This window comes from Vipera ursinii (genome assembly GCF_947247035.1).
Source record: "Vipera ursinii genome assembly, chromosome: 13".
Taxonomy (NCBI): Eukaryota; Metazoa; Chordata; class Lepidosauria; order Squamata; family Viperidae; genus Vipera; species Vipera ursinii.
In genome coordinates, this window is record NC_139526.1 from 12,517,958 (window position 1) to 12,533,036 (window position 15,079).

Below are 15,079 nucleotides of genomic sequence, written 5' to 3' on the forward strand. Positions count from 1 at the left end.
AGTTCAGAGACATTAAAGGTCATTGGGGATTTCTTTGAGGATCTGTGGAAAAATCAGTATTCTATTACATTGGGTGAAATTGAGTATAGAAATGCCCTGGAACTTTTAACATTTGAAGCATTAATTGCTAAGTCCTTTTATTTCCTGCTTTGATGAGTGTCTGTATTCCATGGGAATTATTTTAATAACCCCCCAAAGTGATGAGTTTGTTCTGCTGCTACCCATAGCTAAAAATGACCCTGAATTTCTGCCACCGACTTTTGAATAGAAAGCAGTGCTACCAAGCTTTCAATGTTGCTGATCATCCTTCCCAAATCTGATGTCTCAGCGGATTTGTGGACTTTTTCGCTCCCAGAATTCCCCAGCACAGGAAGTGTCCAACCTTGGCAACTTTTAAGACGTTTGGACTTCAACTCGGGAATTCTGGGAGTTGAAGTCCACTCGTTTTAAAAGTTGCCAAGGTTGGACACCCCTGTCCTAGCCAATATTGGCATTGCTGACTTCTAGTATTAAATGTGTTCACGCATCTAGAAATCACCAGTTTGTAAAAGGCTGGAACATGGAGCCCAACGAAGTGCTGCCCAGAATGAACCACCAACTGTGCCAAGCAAGCGACATAAAATTGAACAATGCTTTACAGCAGGGGTCTTCAAACTTGGCCCTTTTATGACTTGTGGACTTCAACTCCCAGAATCCCTCAGCCAGTGTGCCTGGCCGAGGAATTCTGGGAGTTGAAGTCCACAAGTCATAAAAGGGCCAAGTTTGAAGACCTCTGCTTTACAGTATAGATCAGTGTCTCACGTGCTCATCCTTGAAGTGGAACAATGGATTTCTTTTCCAGATATAAGAAGGATGCTCAAACTAGATAAAGGAACAGACAAAACACCAAGGTCAAAAGAAAAGTCAAGATAGTGACAACATTGTGACTTTTTTTGACAACACCCCTCCGCCTGCCTGGCTGATAGAATGATTCTAAAATACAAATTTCTACTCTAATAAGCTTTATTGTGAGTGGGCTTGAAACTTGATATTTTCATCTAATTAACACATCACTCCTTGCGTTCACACAGCCACCCAAGTATACCTAAACTATACTTTATTGAATGAATGTTTTGGTTAGTACCAGTGCACGGGAACTATAATCCCACTGGATAATCACACACAAAAAACCCCCTGTATTAATTGACCAAGTTTCATTAGGAACAACGCACTGGGCACAGAACAAGTAAATATCTGAATTTGTTGAAGGGTAATCAGTCAACCTCTTGTCAAGTAAGATCAATCATTTGCCCAATAATAGTCCAGCCAATCGCCTATTCCTTTTGGAGCGCTCCTTCGCTTTGCTGCGTTCACACGACCCGCTTAAACAAGGTTATGACCCGATGACTGCGTTTATTCATCTCAGACTTTGCTAAGAGTCCACCTCGGGTTAGGTCTAGCGCAGTTCAGGCCGTTAATGCGAACTCGGACCACTCGGGTTAAGGAGCGTTTGGAAACACGTGTGTGTGTGTGTGTGTGTGTGTGTGTGTGTGAGGGGGGCGGGCAGGAGCCGCGGCCCTTTAAATTTAAAAAAACAAAAAAGCCAAAACTTCGGAGTCATTGCCTCTTTTCTTCCTCCCTCATCCAATGAGCGCCCGACCTCTTCGGGGAGGCCCCGCCCCTTTGGGCTCCCGCCACCTCAGCCCTGCGTCCCCGGTTGGCCGAGGCAAGGTGGAGCGGCGGCGGCCTCGGCCAATCGCCTTCGGAGGGCGGGGCCGAGCGTCGAGCCAGGGAGAGGCGGGAGAGAAAGAGGCGAGGCGCAGCCGGGAAGCGGAGCAGACTCGTCCCGTCGCTCTGCCGGCCACCATGTTCCAAGGGCCCGAGTCCGACGCGGCCAGACCCAGCTCCAGGTGAGGCCTTCCCCTCGGCAGGCCGCTGCGGGGTGGGGGTGGAGGACTCCAAATCCCAGCATCCCCAGCCCGGCCAACCCGTGAGCGCCGCACCCCGACGCCTCTGCCGGGCGGAGGAACACGTGGAGGCCCGCCGCAGCCTGAAGGCGGGCTTCAGCGCCAGACCGCCAAGCCAGGTATTCATTCCCACGTGACAAGCGGGGGGGGGGTCAGCCAGGCGCGAAATCTTCCTTCCAGGCCCGGGTTACCCGCGTCGTGCGAAGGCGACCTGAAGGGTTTGCTGAGCGGGGATGGGGAAGGGGCGGCAGAGCTGCCTGCTCCTCCTCCTCCTCCTCCTCCCTTCAGGCGGCGGCTCTGCCCCTTCCCCATCCCCGCTCAGCCAAACCCCCAGGTCGCCTTCGCACGACGCGGGTAACCCGAGCCTGGAAGATTGCACGCATTTCGCGCCTGGCTGACCCCGCTTGTCACGTGGGAATGAATACCTGGTTGGGCGGCCTGGCGGGGAAGCCCGCCTCGGGCCTCGCCCCCCCTTGGGAGCCGGCAGCGGACAGGCGGTTCGCCTCGCCTGGGTCGGGCCAGCCGGCTGGAGCCCCCGGGGTGGGGTCCGAGGGACTCGTGGCAGGGTCGTCTCCCTCCTCTTAACACCCCCCCCCAAAAAAAAGTACCCTGCCAGCCCCTGCAAGACGAGGGGTGGGTGGGTGGGTAGGGGGTGGCCAGCATGTCATTGCATCTGCCTTGCTGGGAGCCAGATAAAGGTTAAAAGAGTGCTTATAATGCCCCCCCTTGGAGCGCTGCCCCCCATATTAAAAAAATAAATGTTGGTAATTCTAGGAAGAGTGCAGAGAATAAAGACGGGATGAGGGGGCTGGAGGCTAAAACATACAGGAACAAACACTTCCCATAGGAAGAAGGGCGGTTTACCTTCCATCAGGCTGACCTGGATTGATGATGGGTTTTTAAATATGTTTTAATTTTTAACTGTAGTTAATTTACTTTGGGGCGGTTATTTAATTCTTTTTTTTAATTTTTGTATTGTTGCTTTTATTGTTGTAAGCCGCCCTGAGTCCTGCGGGAGATAGGTAGGCATATAAGTCCCAAAAATAAATAAATAAATATGTCTAGTTTAGTGAGCAAGGGACGCGGTGGCTTAGGACGCTGAGCTTGTCGATCAGAAGGTCGGCAGTTTGGCGGGTCGAATCCCGAGTGCCGCGTAGCAGAGTGAGCGCCTGTTACTCGTCCCAGCTTCTGCCAACCTAGCAGTTTTAAAGCACGTAAAAATGCAAGTAGAAAAATAGGGACCACTGCGGTGGGAAGGTAACAGCGTTCCGTGCGCCTTTGGCGTCTAGTCATGCCGGCCACATGACCACGGAGACGTCCTCGGACAAGCGCTGGCTCTTCAGCTTTGAAACGGAGATGAGCACCGGCCCCTAGAGTCAGAAACGACTAGCACGCATGTGCGGGGGAACCTTTACCTTTACCTTTTAGTTTAATGAAGAGGACGAGGGGGGGGGCACATGATAGCAGCCTTCCAGTATCTCGGGGGGGGGGGCTGCCCCAAAGAAGAGGCAGTCAAGCTGTTCTCCCAAAGCACCCAAAGGCAGAACAGAGAAACAACGGTTGGAAACGAACCAAGGAGAGAAGCAACCTAGAACTAAGGAGAAACTTCCAGACAGTGAGAACAATAAACCAGTGGAACATCAGAAGTTGTGGGTACTCCATCACCGGACGTTTTTCTAGAAGAGACTGGTCAGCCATTTGTTTGGAATGGTAGATAGGGTTTCCTAGAGGGTTGGACTAGAAGACCTCCAAGGTCCCTTCCTTCTACTTCTGTAATTCTGTGAGAGGGGTTGATGGGAAACGTTCCGGCCAAAAGACGCCCAGCCTTGGTTAACTGAGTGGTTATTTACTTTATGGCCTCCAACCCAGTTTGTTTATTTGTTTGATTCTTATCTTTATTCATTCAATTTCTACTTCGTGCCTCTCACCTAAGTGATTCTGGCCGGTTATAAGTAACTCAAGGCCGCCAAGGTACATAAGATTTCTTCCTCTTCCTGATTTCCCCATAGCAACCCTGCCGACTTTTGTGCCTAAAGCAGGACTAGAACTTGCCTTGGGATTAGCTTCCCAAGTTGTAAAAATGCTCTGCTGCAAAATCGAGTTGCCAGGGTTGTGTCTGTGGTGCTGGTTGTTACCTTCCAGCATTTTATTGCCAGGGTTTGGTTTCAGGGGTTTGGTTTCAAGGTTTGTACAATCTGCTAAACAGCGTTACTGGCATCAGATAAATGGTGCGGGAATTTCCAAAGTACACATGTAGCAATTTCCTCTCTGTGTGTGTGTATGTGTGTCCGTGTAGTGAGAAACAATATTCTGCATGCGCCAGGAACAACTTTTTAATGGGCACATGTTGAGCGGCCGCTGCCTTTGCCTTGAGGGATTAAGGAAATGAATCTGATCGAGTTGGGTTTCAAATGAGTTTGATTGTTGTTCTTTTGAACCCCTCCGCCTGATGACTAGTTTTGGAGTTGCAATACTCCAGCATAAATTATTGATTGCCAAAGGGAGTCAGGTGCCACCCAACCATGCTGTCTGCTCCTGAAATTCCAAGAAGGCTCAACTGCATTTGCTTGCTTTGTTACAAAGTGGGTGTGGGTTGTGAGACAGGAGTTCTGCATCTCTGCAGTTTTGTGTCTTGCCTGAGGCATAAAAGCATCTTTCTAAAACTGCTTTTTCAGGCCGTGTGCGGTGGGCTTTTTTTTTTTCATGTAGCAGTGGCTCGTGATAAAAGTTGGAATTCAATCCTTTTTTTACTACAGCTCTCATAACCTAAAACAACAAATTCAATCTTTCATAGGTTTAGACCACCGGCTCCAAACAACTGGGAGTGGTTTGCGACAAAAAAATAATAATACATAAAAGCAGTAGTAAACCCCAGAGCATAACTCCCCTAGTGCCAGAGCATTGCTTCAACTTTGGTATCGAAATGCTTTAAAACGTTCCATGTATGCTGCCTTCCAGCATGTAACAATGAACCCTTTGGATCTCTGGAGATGAACGTGTGCCATAACAAAGCATCACGAAAGCAATGCACCTTAGCTTCCCCTCTTCTGTTCATGGAGTGTGTGTGTGGGGGGGGGGTCTCAACACCCCACCTCCATCCTCTGATGGTCCTGCAGATAGTTAGAGCAGAGTTGCCCAACCTTTGGGGCACCAGGGAACGGTTCCGTGGAGAGAGGTTTTTCCACGGACTGGACGGTGCATGGTTTTGTGTGCTACCCGCATCCCACGGATGGGGCTTTGCTTGTTCATGCGGACCGGTTGCTGGTGTGCCGTGGCCTGGTACTGGTCCACGGAGCGTGGGTTGGGGACCCCTGGTTTACAGCCGTAACATACAGGTCTCGCTAGAACATGGAATTCTATTTAGAAGCCTGTGGCTTCAGAGCAGTATTAAGGACATGTGAAATGGATAATTTCTCCCTGTTAGTAAGCCATTGCATTCTACAGCATCACTTCCAAGTAGATTTCAAAGTGAGGAAGGGTGTTGCTAGGGTATAAATGCATACCAGCCAAACCTGGGCAGAAGCCTCATTAGTCCCAGTCTAGTCTAGCTGCCAATATAGCTGTTGTCTAAGAGGGACCCCAAATTGTGAAATCCCTCCTGAATGTCCCCCTTTAATATTTGACAAAGAGGAGCAGTGCACAGTGGTCTCTGGATAGACAGCACTGCCACGTCTGTCAGGAATTCTGTCCAATTTTGTTTTTCATTTTCAGCCTCCAGGTACTGAAAGAATCCCCACCTGGTTCACGTGATCCTTGTTGGCCTTCCACAATCTCCTGAAACTCACTCCCCACGCATCAAGGTAGTTGGAAAGGCGTCCAACCTTGGCAACTTTAAGACTTACGGACTTCCATTCGCAGAATTCTAAGCGGGGTGGGTGGGTGGGAATTCTAAGAGTTGAGGTCCACAGGTCTTCAAAGTTGCCAAGGTTGGATACCCCCCTGAGCTACAGCATGGGATGGATGAGCACTGGAAATAGTTGCATCAATGCCTTTTTGAAGTTAAATTCGAGATAGATTAGCTGCCTGTGGGAAAAAAAATGATCTGCAGGTAAATTGTGTGAAGCAATGCCAAACCCTGTCTGCATGATTGCCCTACTTCTATAATTTTCTTTGGATGAAGATACAACACTGCAGGCTCTTTCCCTCTCTGGCACATGGAAAGAAAATAGCTATAATTCTGCAGCGGAGTTACCTTCATTTCTTTTTCTTATCCAAACAGTTTGGTTGCACAGGAAATTTGCTTTATGAAGTAAGCATGGTAAACATGTGGTGTGGATTATAGTAGTGTCTGCAATTTTTACCATCCCTTTGGCAAGTGGTATTACCAATGAAATATCTGTCTCCCTTTTTAGATCATAATCTCTCAACTAACTATCACTGAGATTACATATTTCTGAAATGTATTAATCGGTCCTAGATAACTCCTTTTTTACAGTATACAGTAAATGTATAATCCTTCAGAGTGTATATTTTACAAGATCTGACACCAAAATCATGTTCTTTATTGATGCAGCTTATTATAGCCTTTGCAAGCAAGTTGGCCTTTAGTTAGAAAGTGATCCTCCATTGACTGCAAGAGTTTAACAGTACAGGCTAAGACAGGGGTAGGCAACCTCGGCTCTTTTATGACTCATGGACTTCAACTCCCAGAATTCTTGAGTCAGCTATGCTATGCTGACTCAGGAATTCTGGGAGTTGAAGTCCATGAGTCATAAAAGCCAAGGTTGCCTACCCCTGGGCTAAGATATCCCAAGCAAAGGATATAAGTTTGTTGATTTTCTATGATATAGTCTTTCATGTGCAGTTTGCATTTGTTGCTGAGATGAGCCCCCATACATACAGTAATAATTTTTCAACCAACGGTGCTGTCTTGAGATTACATTCCCTAATACATATTTAATTCCTAATCCTTTATTCTTTCCTCTAGCCATCCATAAAATAAGTCCCAAGTTTGGTAATATTCCATTTTTTCTTGTTCTTTCAGTCTCATAGTCAAACTGTTCATCTCTGTGCATCCTAATATTTTTTTGATTATTTCTTCATCTGAGAGTATTCCTTTTTCCAGTATTGCGCAAATATGATTCTTGCTGCTGTTGTGACATGCAAAACCAAATGTAAGCTTTGTTAATCTTTTCTGTCATTATACCTAATAAAAAAAAGTTCAGGCTTAAACTCTGCATGTTCTCTCAACATCTTTTCTAGCCAAGTATGTATCTTTTTCCAATAATTCTTTACTTTGTCACATGCCCACCAAATGGGATAATACGTGCCTGACTTATGTTTACATTTCCAACATCTATGTGACGTATTTTTTAAACATTTTTGGCCCATCTCTTTCGAATTGAAAGCATGCTGGCTGGGGGGGGGAATGCTGGGAGTTGAAGTCCACAAGTCTTAAAAGACGCCAAGGTTGGACACCCCTACGTTAATCCTTCAGAGACCAACAAAGAGCATTTATTACAATAGGCAATAATGCAAATCTATAATTTTTTTAAAGAAGTGTATAACTTGGTGTGCAGGGACGCGGTGGCTCAGTGGGTTAGGACGCTGAGCTTGTCGATCAGAAGGTCGGCAGTTTGGCGGGTCGAATCCCGAGTGCCGCATAACAGAGTGAGCGCCTGTTACTCGTCCCAGCTTCTGCCAACCTAGCAGTTCGAAAGCACGTAAAAATGCAAGTAGAAAAATAGGGACCGCTACGGTGGAAAGGTAACAGCGCTCCATGCGCCTTTGGCGTCTAGTCATGCCGGCCACATGACCACGGAGACGTCTTTGGACAAGCGCTGGCTCTTCGGCTTTGAAACGGAGATGAGCACCGGCCCCTAGAGTTGGAAACGACTAGCACGGATGTGCAGGGGAAACTTTACCTTTATAACTTGGTGTGTATCTCCTAACCAGTATTCAAATGCTGTAGTTTTCACAGATTCGTCAAAGGGTGTCAACAAATTCCTGAGGGATAAGCTGAGCTCAGCCTTCTTCCTCAGCTTGGGATTGGGTGTGGTTGTGGCCTCACCCAGCAACCGAAAGGAAAGGAAAATCACAATCCAGAAGAATCAAGCCAGTTGTTGATCCTCCTTTGCAACAATCCCTTGTGGGGGTGTGGGGTGGGGAGGAAGTGTACATACAGTTCTCGTAGGAAAGGTCTCCACTAAGAACATTATTTGCCAGAACTGGACAGCCTGATACTTTAATCAGAATTCTTCACATGGATTTAAACAAACGTTAATTGTGAAGATGATTTAAGTATTACAGGCGCCAAGAAACTCTTGTTGCTACCTCCGAAAAAAATATTTTAGACAAATCGAAGACTGCCAGGTAAAATAGGGCCTTTATTAGTCAGTGCTGACCAGGAGAAGCTGATTAATAGATGGAAGCTAATGAAGGAGAGAACCAACTTAGAATTTAGGAGCAACGTCCTGACAGTTTGAACAATTAATCAGAGGAACGCCTTGCCTCCAGAGGTTGTGAATGTTCCAGCCCTGGAAGTTTTTAAGAAGAGATTGGAGAACCATTGATCTCAAATGGTATAGGGTTTCCTGCCTTAGCAGGAGGTTGGACCAGATGATCTTGTTCCAATATCTCAGGGGCTGCCACAAAGAAGAGGCAGTCAAGCTATTCTCCAAAGCACCTGAAGGCAGGAGAAGAAGCAACGGATGGAAACTAGTCAAGGAGAGAAGCAACCTGGAACTAAGGAGAAACTTCCTGACAGTTAGAACAATTAACCAGTGGAACAACCTGCCTCCAGAAGTGGTGAATGCTCCAACACGAGGTTTTTAAGAAGAGACTGGCCAGCCATTTGCCTGAAATGGTATAGGGTTTCCTGCCTGAGCAGGGGGTTGGACTAGAATGACCTCCAAGGTCCCTTCCAACAACTTCTCCTCCTCCTCCTCCTCCTTATTATTATTATTATTATTATTATTATTATTATTATTATTATTAATCTACAAGGTCCCTTCTAACTCTGTTGTTCAGGTGTTTTTAAATCATTCTATGCCCAAACCATGCTTTCCAATTTAAATGATCCCGCAATTCACAGTTATATTAAATGGAAGTCAAGTAAACAGTATAATAACTGGACCTGCCTATTTCTGAGTGTAGAGCATCTTTTATGATCATGTTTGAATTGAGGGTTATTGTCTTCTGCAAAACAGGGTGCTGCAACCACCAGGTGGGTCCTCCAGCAACCTCTTTGGAAGTCCAGACGTGTCCTCCTCTTCCAAGCCACAGAAAATGGCCTCTAACATATTTGCAGCAGCTGAAGAACCCCTGAATTTCCCAAAGAGAACAAACCCCCCAGGTGAGAGCCCTCCCCCTTTTGAAAATACTGGGGATAGGAGCGACAGGTTTGGTAGGTTCATCAGTGAAACCAGGTAACCATCATTTATCATTTGAAGAGCTGTGGTGGCGCAATGGTTAAAATGCAGCATTGCAGCCTAACTCTGCCGACTGCTGGCAGTTCGATCCTGAACAGCTTTTAGGATGGCTCAGCCTTCCACCCTTCCAAGGTCGGTAAAAATGAGAACCCAGATTGTTGGGGGCAAAATGCTAAGTAAACGGCTTAGAGAGGGCTGCAAAGCACTATGAAGCGGTATATAAATCTTAAGCGCTATTGCTATTGCAATTTTTAGACAGCGCTGATCTCTTGGGATCGGGTGTAAGATTTTGATTTTTTTTTTTTAGTGCCATTGTAACTTCGAACCATCACTAAACGAACTGTTGTAAGTCGAGGACCACGTGTGTCTTTCAAGGGATGTTAATGCTTCACTTGCATTCCAGATTGTAAAACTTTGTAATAAGTTTTCTAAGCTGACTTTGTAATAATGCCACTTGGGGGGGGCGAAAGCCCTAATAAGCAGGCATATACATAGAATGAAGTCTATTGCTAAGCACATTGATTTCTGCTTAGATTGTAAGCCGCCCTGAGTCTTCAGAGGTGGGCGGGATATAAATGGGATTAAAATAAAATAAAATAAAATAAATAAATCTTGCTTGCCGAGCCACGAAGCCGTGCAAAATCTTCTGCCTTAGATGTGTTATTTTTTTTTTGGCATGGTAATTTATTCGAGAAAGGGCTTTCTGTAACAGTTCGATTTTTTTCCCTATCTGCGATGCTGTAAGACTGTAATAAAGGACTATTAAGAAGCAGGAAGAAAAGGCGCCGGGATTTTAAAATTGAAACCCGTAGCCAAAGCCGGGCAAGCGTGTCTAGGTCCCGAAGGGCCTCAACACCCTAGCTAGAGGCTCCGCTGCCCGTTTCCTCCTGCCCTGGAGAATCGGAGAGGAAGAGCAATTCCTGTAAAACTTCCTCTGCTTATTGTTGTCTTGCAGGTGGGAAAGATAGTGGCATTTTTGAGGATCATAAGCCAAATGCATCCCGGCAATTTATAAATCCACCTGGAGGAAAAACAAGTAACATCTTTGGGACTCCGTCACCTGTCAGCACAGTCAAAGCACATCCAAATAAGCCCAAGGTAACTCGCTCGCTGCTTCTACTCGCTTTCTTTTCTTTTCTTTTTTTTTAAAAAAAAGGTGTGTGGGGGGAGGGAGGGCAAAAGGGGAGCCCGAGCTACAGTAATATCTACGTAGGCAAAGCAGTTTATTATTATTATTATTATTTATTAAATTTATATACCGCCCTTCTCCCTAAGGACTCAGGGCGGCTCACAACAATAAAAAGTTAAAAAACACAGAATACGAAGATTAAAAAAGAATTAAACAATAAAAAATAAAGGACAATTTAAGCCGATAAAAACCAAATTTTAAAAAAACATGATCAGTCCAGGCCCGCTTGTTGGAACAACCAGGTCTTCAGGTCGCAGCGGAAGGATCGAAGGTCAGGGGCCATCCGCAGCTCCGGAGGCAGTTCGTTCCAGAGGGTTGGCACTTGTGCAGAGAAGGCTTTCCCCCTGGGGGTCGCCAGCTGGCATTGCCTGGCCGAGGTACCCTGAGGAGGCCGACTCTGTGGGAGCGAACCAGGCGATGGGCGGTTGACAATGGCAGCAGGTGGTCTCGCAAGTACCCCGGGCCTAAGCCATGTAGGGCTTTAAAGGTAATTACCAGCACCTTGAATCGCACTCGGAAGGTAACAGGAAGCCAGTGCAGCTCGCGCAGGAGTGGTGTAACATGGGAGTATCGAGTATTGTGTTTGTTATAAAGGAAGCTGTTGGATATGCCCTTCCTGGGCTACAGAAACATCTTACGAAACTAACGTCGTCTTGATTGGGCAGGCAATATAAATAATCTAGCGTTAAAAATTGACGCTAGGGGAAACGTTGGTGTTAAGACAAAACAAAATCTATAAAGATTTTGAGGGGTCCTTGGTGCTCTCTTGAGTTTGCTTGTTTTCTTTGCAGGCGTTTCGTTACCCAAACTAGGTGACATCCTCACTAGCACGGATGAGGTTGCCTAGTTTGGGTCACGAAACGTCTGCAAGAAAACAAGCAAACTCAAGAGAGCACCAAGGACCCCTCTTTTCAGCCCTGAACTAAAAGTATTCTTTGTTGTTAGCTGCGAAGTCGTGTCCGACCCATCGCGATTCCATGGACAACGTTCCTTCAGGCCTTCCTGTCCTCTACCATCTTCTGGAGTCCATTTAAGCTCATGCCTCCTGCTTCAGTGACTCTATCCAGCCACCTCATTCTCTGTCCCCTTCTTCTTCTCTTTCCCTCAACCTTTCCCAGCATTCTTCTCCAGTGAGTCCTTCCTTCTCATTAGGTGGCCAAAGTATTGGAGTTTCAACTTCAGGATCTGGCCTTCTAAAGAACAGTCGGGGTTGATCTCCTCTAGGACTGACCGGTTTGAGTCCATCCAGCCACCTCCTTCCTTTCCCAGCATTAGGCTCTTCTCCAGCGAGTCCTTCCTTCTCATTAGGTGGCCAAAGTATTCTCCTTTAGTAGTCTCTAAATTTTTTTTGTCTGATGCAGGACCCAGAGTTTGCATGTCCTAGAAGCATTGCTTTATAAAGCTGAATTGCCAGACTTGATTTTTTATTTTTTTTTAACAGCTCGAAAGGATTCTCAGCCAATGAAAAATGGCCTTTTCAAAGACTTGGTTAATATTTGGAACCTTTTTTTCCCTTCTTATCCAGGACCACACCTTTCTCTTGAAAGACAGAGGAGATTCACCACGGGAAATAAAAGGTAATTGGAGCAAGAATTCTGGAATTCAGTCGGCTCCATTATTTTATCAATCCTTGAAAACCACACGATAGCTTTAGCGCTATATAATTTAGAGCAGGGATGTCCAACCTTGCTAAATGTAAGACCTGTCTGTTCAACTGCCAGATTTCTCCAGCCAATAAGAATGGGGAATTCTGAGAGTTAGGTAAAAAGGTAAAGGTTCCCCCGCACGTGCGTGCTAGTAATTTCCGACTCTAGGGGCCGGTGCTCATCTCCGTTTCAAAGCCGAAGAGCCAGCGCTTGTCCGAGGACGTCTCCGTGGTCATGTGGCCGGCATGACTGGACGCCAAAGCGCACGGAACGCTGTTACCTTCCCACCGTAGTGGTCCCTATTTTTCTACTTGCATTTTTACATGCTTTCGAACTGCTAGGTTGGCAGAAGCTGGGACGAGTAACAGGCGCTCACTCTGTTACGCGGCACTCAGGATTCGACCCTCCAAACTGCCGACCTTCTGGTCGACAAGCTCAGCGTCTTAACCCACTGAGCCACCGCGTCCCTGTAAGAGTTAGGAGTCCACAAGTCTTAAAGTTACCCAGGTTGGACAGAAACCTCCATTGTCCCTCTTAAGAGATTTCCCCATATGATCCTTACAGTGTACCCCATTTGACAGGCCACGCTACAAATGTTAAGAGTTTCAGACAGTCCTCCTGACCCACCATTCTTCCAAGTGATCATGTGGGGGAAGCATTGTATAAGCCGGACTAGCTAAGATCTCCTTCAGAAGTGGGAGTAGCAACTGAATCAAACGCCTAATATAGACATTGAAAATCCAAGGAGAGGAGCTGCTCGGACATCACCGCTGAATTGTATCGGAAGAGGAATGGGAGGGAAGAAAGGAGAGGAGAGAGGGATGAGAGGAGAGGAAGGGTAAGGAAGTAGGAAGGTTGGAGGAAAGAGGAGGAGAAGTGGGGAGAAACGGGAGGGGAGTGGTGAGGGAAATAGGAGAGAGAGGAAGAAGAGGGAAGTAGGAAAGAAAGAGAAAGGGAGAAAGAAAGTAGAGAAGAGGGAAGAGAGAGAAGGAGGGTGGATACAGTGAAAGGGGAAATGGACGAGCAGCACCCAAACTTACGTGTATGTATTTATGTATGGCGATATATAATACCTACAGCGTTACTGATATAACCAATGTTAAATACCTGAAAAAGAAAAAACAAAACACCGCATCGAGTTTGGGAGCCTTGCCTGCAAAATCCAGGCGTGGCCAGCCTCGTTGTAATACAACCAAACGATTGAGGGCTGCATTCTAACTCTCTTATCATCTCGCCCACTTCCAGAAGACCAAAGACCGCCGGGAGAAATGCCGAGCGAGAAGAAGGACCTGCCGAAGGAGACCACCAAAGAATCTGGCCCCAAGATCGATGATCATGAGCCCAGGCTGGGACCACGGCCGCGTTCTCACAACAAAGTCCTCAACCCCCCAGGAGGCAAATCTAGCATTGCGTTCTATTAGGGAAAGACCACTTCCTCAAACCCCTCCCCCACCCCCCCAATGTCTTAAGCTTTGATGATCAGAACCAAAAGGTTAATTTTCTGGTGCTTGAAGGAAGGAGGCGCTTAGTAGTTTGGCTTACTCAGTCCATGCTAGCGTTGGGCCTAAGCCAGGGGTTGGGGAAGCTTGGCTCTTTGATGACTCGTGGACTTCAACTCCCAGAATTCCTGAGCCAGCCACGCTGAGGGGAAAGGGAGAAGTTTTAAAGCTGAGCCAGGCTGGCTCAGGAATTCTGGGAGTTGAAGTCCACGAGTCATAAAGAGCCGAGGTTGCTGGCCTAGGCCTCTTTATGACTGGTGGACTTCAACTCCCAGAATTCCTGAGCCAGCATGGCTCAGCTTGGAAACCTCCCTTTCCCCTCAGCGTGGCTGGCTCAGGAATTCTGGGAGTTGAAGTCCACGAGTCATAAAAGAGCTAAGCTTCCCCCGTCCCTGGTGTAAGCCTTCCAGGTGTTCTGTTTGTAAGGCAGGGGTGCCCCTTCCTTCCCTCTGCGTTCTGAACCTAGTTAAGGAAGGCTCCCTGTGACGGCTTGCGGAACACATTCCAGTTTAAGGTGCAATACTAATTTTTTTGGGGGGGGGGATCTGCCAGGCCTCGAGATTTTTCTCTCGTGTCTGTAAAAGAAAGAAAGAGGCTGCTCCCATCTGCCCTGGAAAAGAGAGTTTCGTTGTCATCATGCTCCCCCCCCCTCCAAAAAAAAAAAAGCAAACCTTCACGTGCGAATCGGTTTTGAGATAAATTGTAGTTGAGATGAATCGTGTGCGAATCCCTAAGAGGGTTTTTAGAAGCTTCGGTTTTGTGGCGCTCCTCTTTTGAGTAGTTGGGTGTAACTTTATGGTGAGTAGCAAAAAAAAAAAAAAAAGGTGGGGGGGGAGGAGGGACGTCTGTTGGGAGAACGTAGCCAAACCGCTACAGTTTAAAATTAGAGGCTGCTGTCTCCTCTCGAAAGAGGTCGGTTCAGAAGCCAGTGACTAACTCTCTCCTTCATCGCTAATCTCTCTGCACAAGCTAAGATTTTAACTCTCCTTAGGCTGCGAGCTGCTGCTGTTGGCGGAAAGATTCTCCTCTGCTTTTCTGCTGACGCTTAGTCTGTTCTCGCTGCTCTTTAGCAACTTCTCTCTCCCCTTTGGCCAGGTCTTTCCATGCAGATGGAGCACTGTTACCTTTAACTACATCAGCTGGCGCTTAAGGCACTGTTTTTGTTTATCGAGTTCTTGTCACCCCTTCTCCTCCCTCTACCAACAGGTGGGGGGGAAAAAAATCAAGACTGTGGGGACCCACCAGTTCTTGTAGGGCAGGCAGTGACAAAAAGAGGTAGGGCCCGAGTAACGCACAGTTATTTAACCCTGTTGGGTCTCGTTTTTGCCCTCCCGTGCTTTCCTGGAAGGATTCTTCATCTTATTATACGTTCACCTCTTTGATCTCCTTCCCACCTTTACCCACTTCAGACATCACATAGTGCCAATTC

At 46.9% G+C, this 15,079-nt stretch overlaps 1 protein-coding gene across 1 annotated transcript; it reads left to right on the forward strand.

Annotated features, from left to right (window-relative positions):
* The first annotated feature begins 1,769 nt into the window (after positions 1–1,769).
* On the forward strand, positions 1,770–13,742 carry JPT2 (Jupiter microtubule associated homolog 2). Its single transcript, XM_083372479.1, has 5 exons — positions 1,770–1,889; positions 9,095–9,240; positions 10,272–10,414; positions 12,031–12,082; positions 13,397–13,742. The coding sequence occupies exons 1-5, from the start codon at positions 1,846–1,848 to the stop codon at positions 13,570–13,572; spliced, it is 561 nt and encodes a 186-aa protein (XP_083228605.1). The 5' UTR covers positions 1,770–1,845; the 3' UTR covers positions 13,573–13,742.
* The last annotated feature ends 1,337 nt before the right edge of the window (positions 13,743–15,079 follow it).

Bases quoted from the DNA above. Each gene is read 5' to 3' on its own strand.
- JPT2 (XM_083372479.1), top strand. From the start codon at position 1,846: ATGTTCCAAGGGCCCGAGTCCGACGCGGCCAGACCCAGCTCCAG. The intron at 1,890-9,094 runs GTGAGGCCTTCC...TCTGCAAAACAG, and splicing joins GCGGCCAGACCCAGCTCCAG to GGTGCTGCAACCACCAGGTG. The intron at 10,415-12,030 runs GTAACTCGCTCG...CTTCTTATCCAG, and splicing joins CACATCCAAATAAGCCCAAG to GACCACACCTTTCTCTTGAA.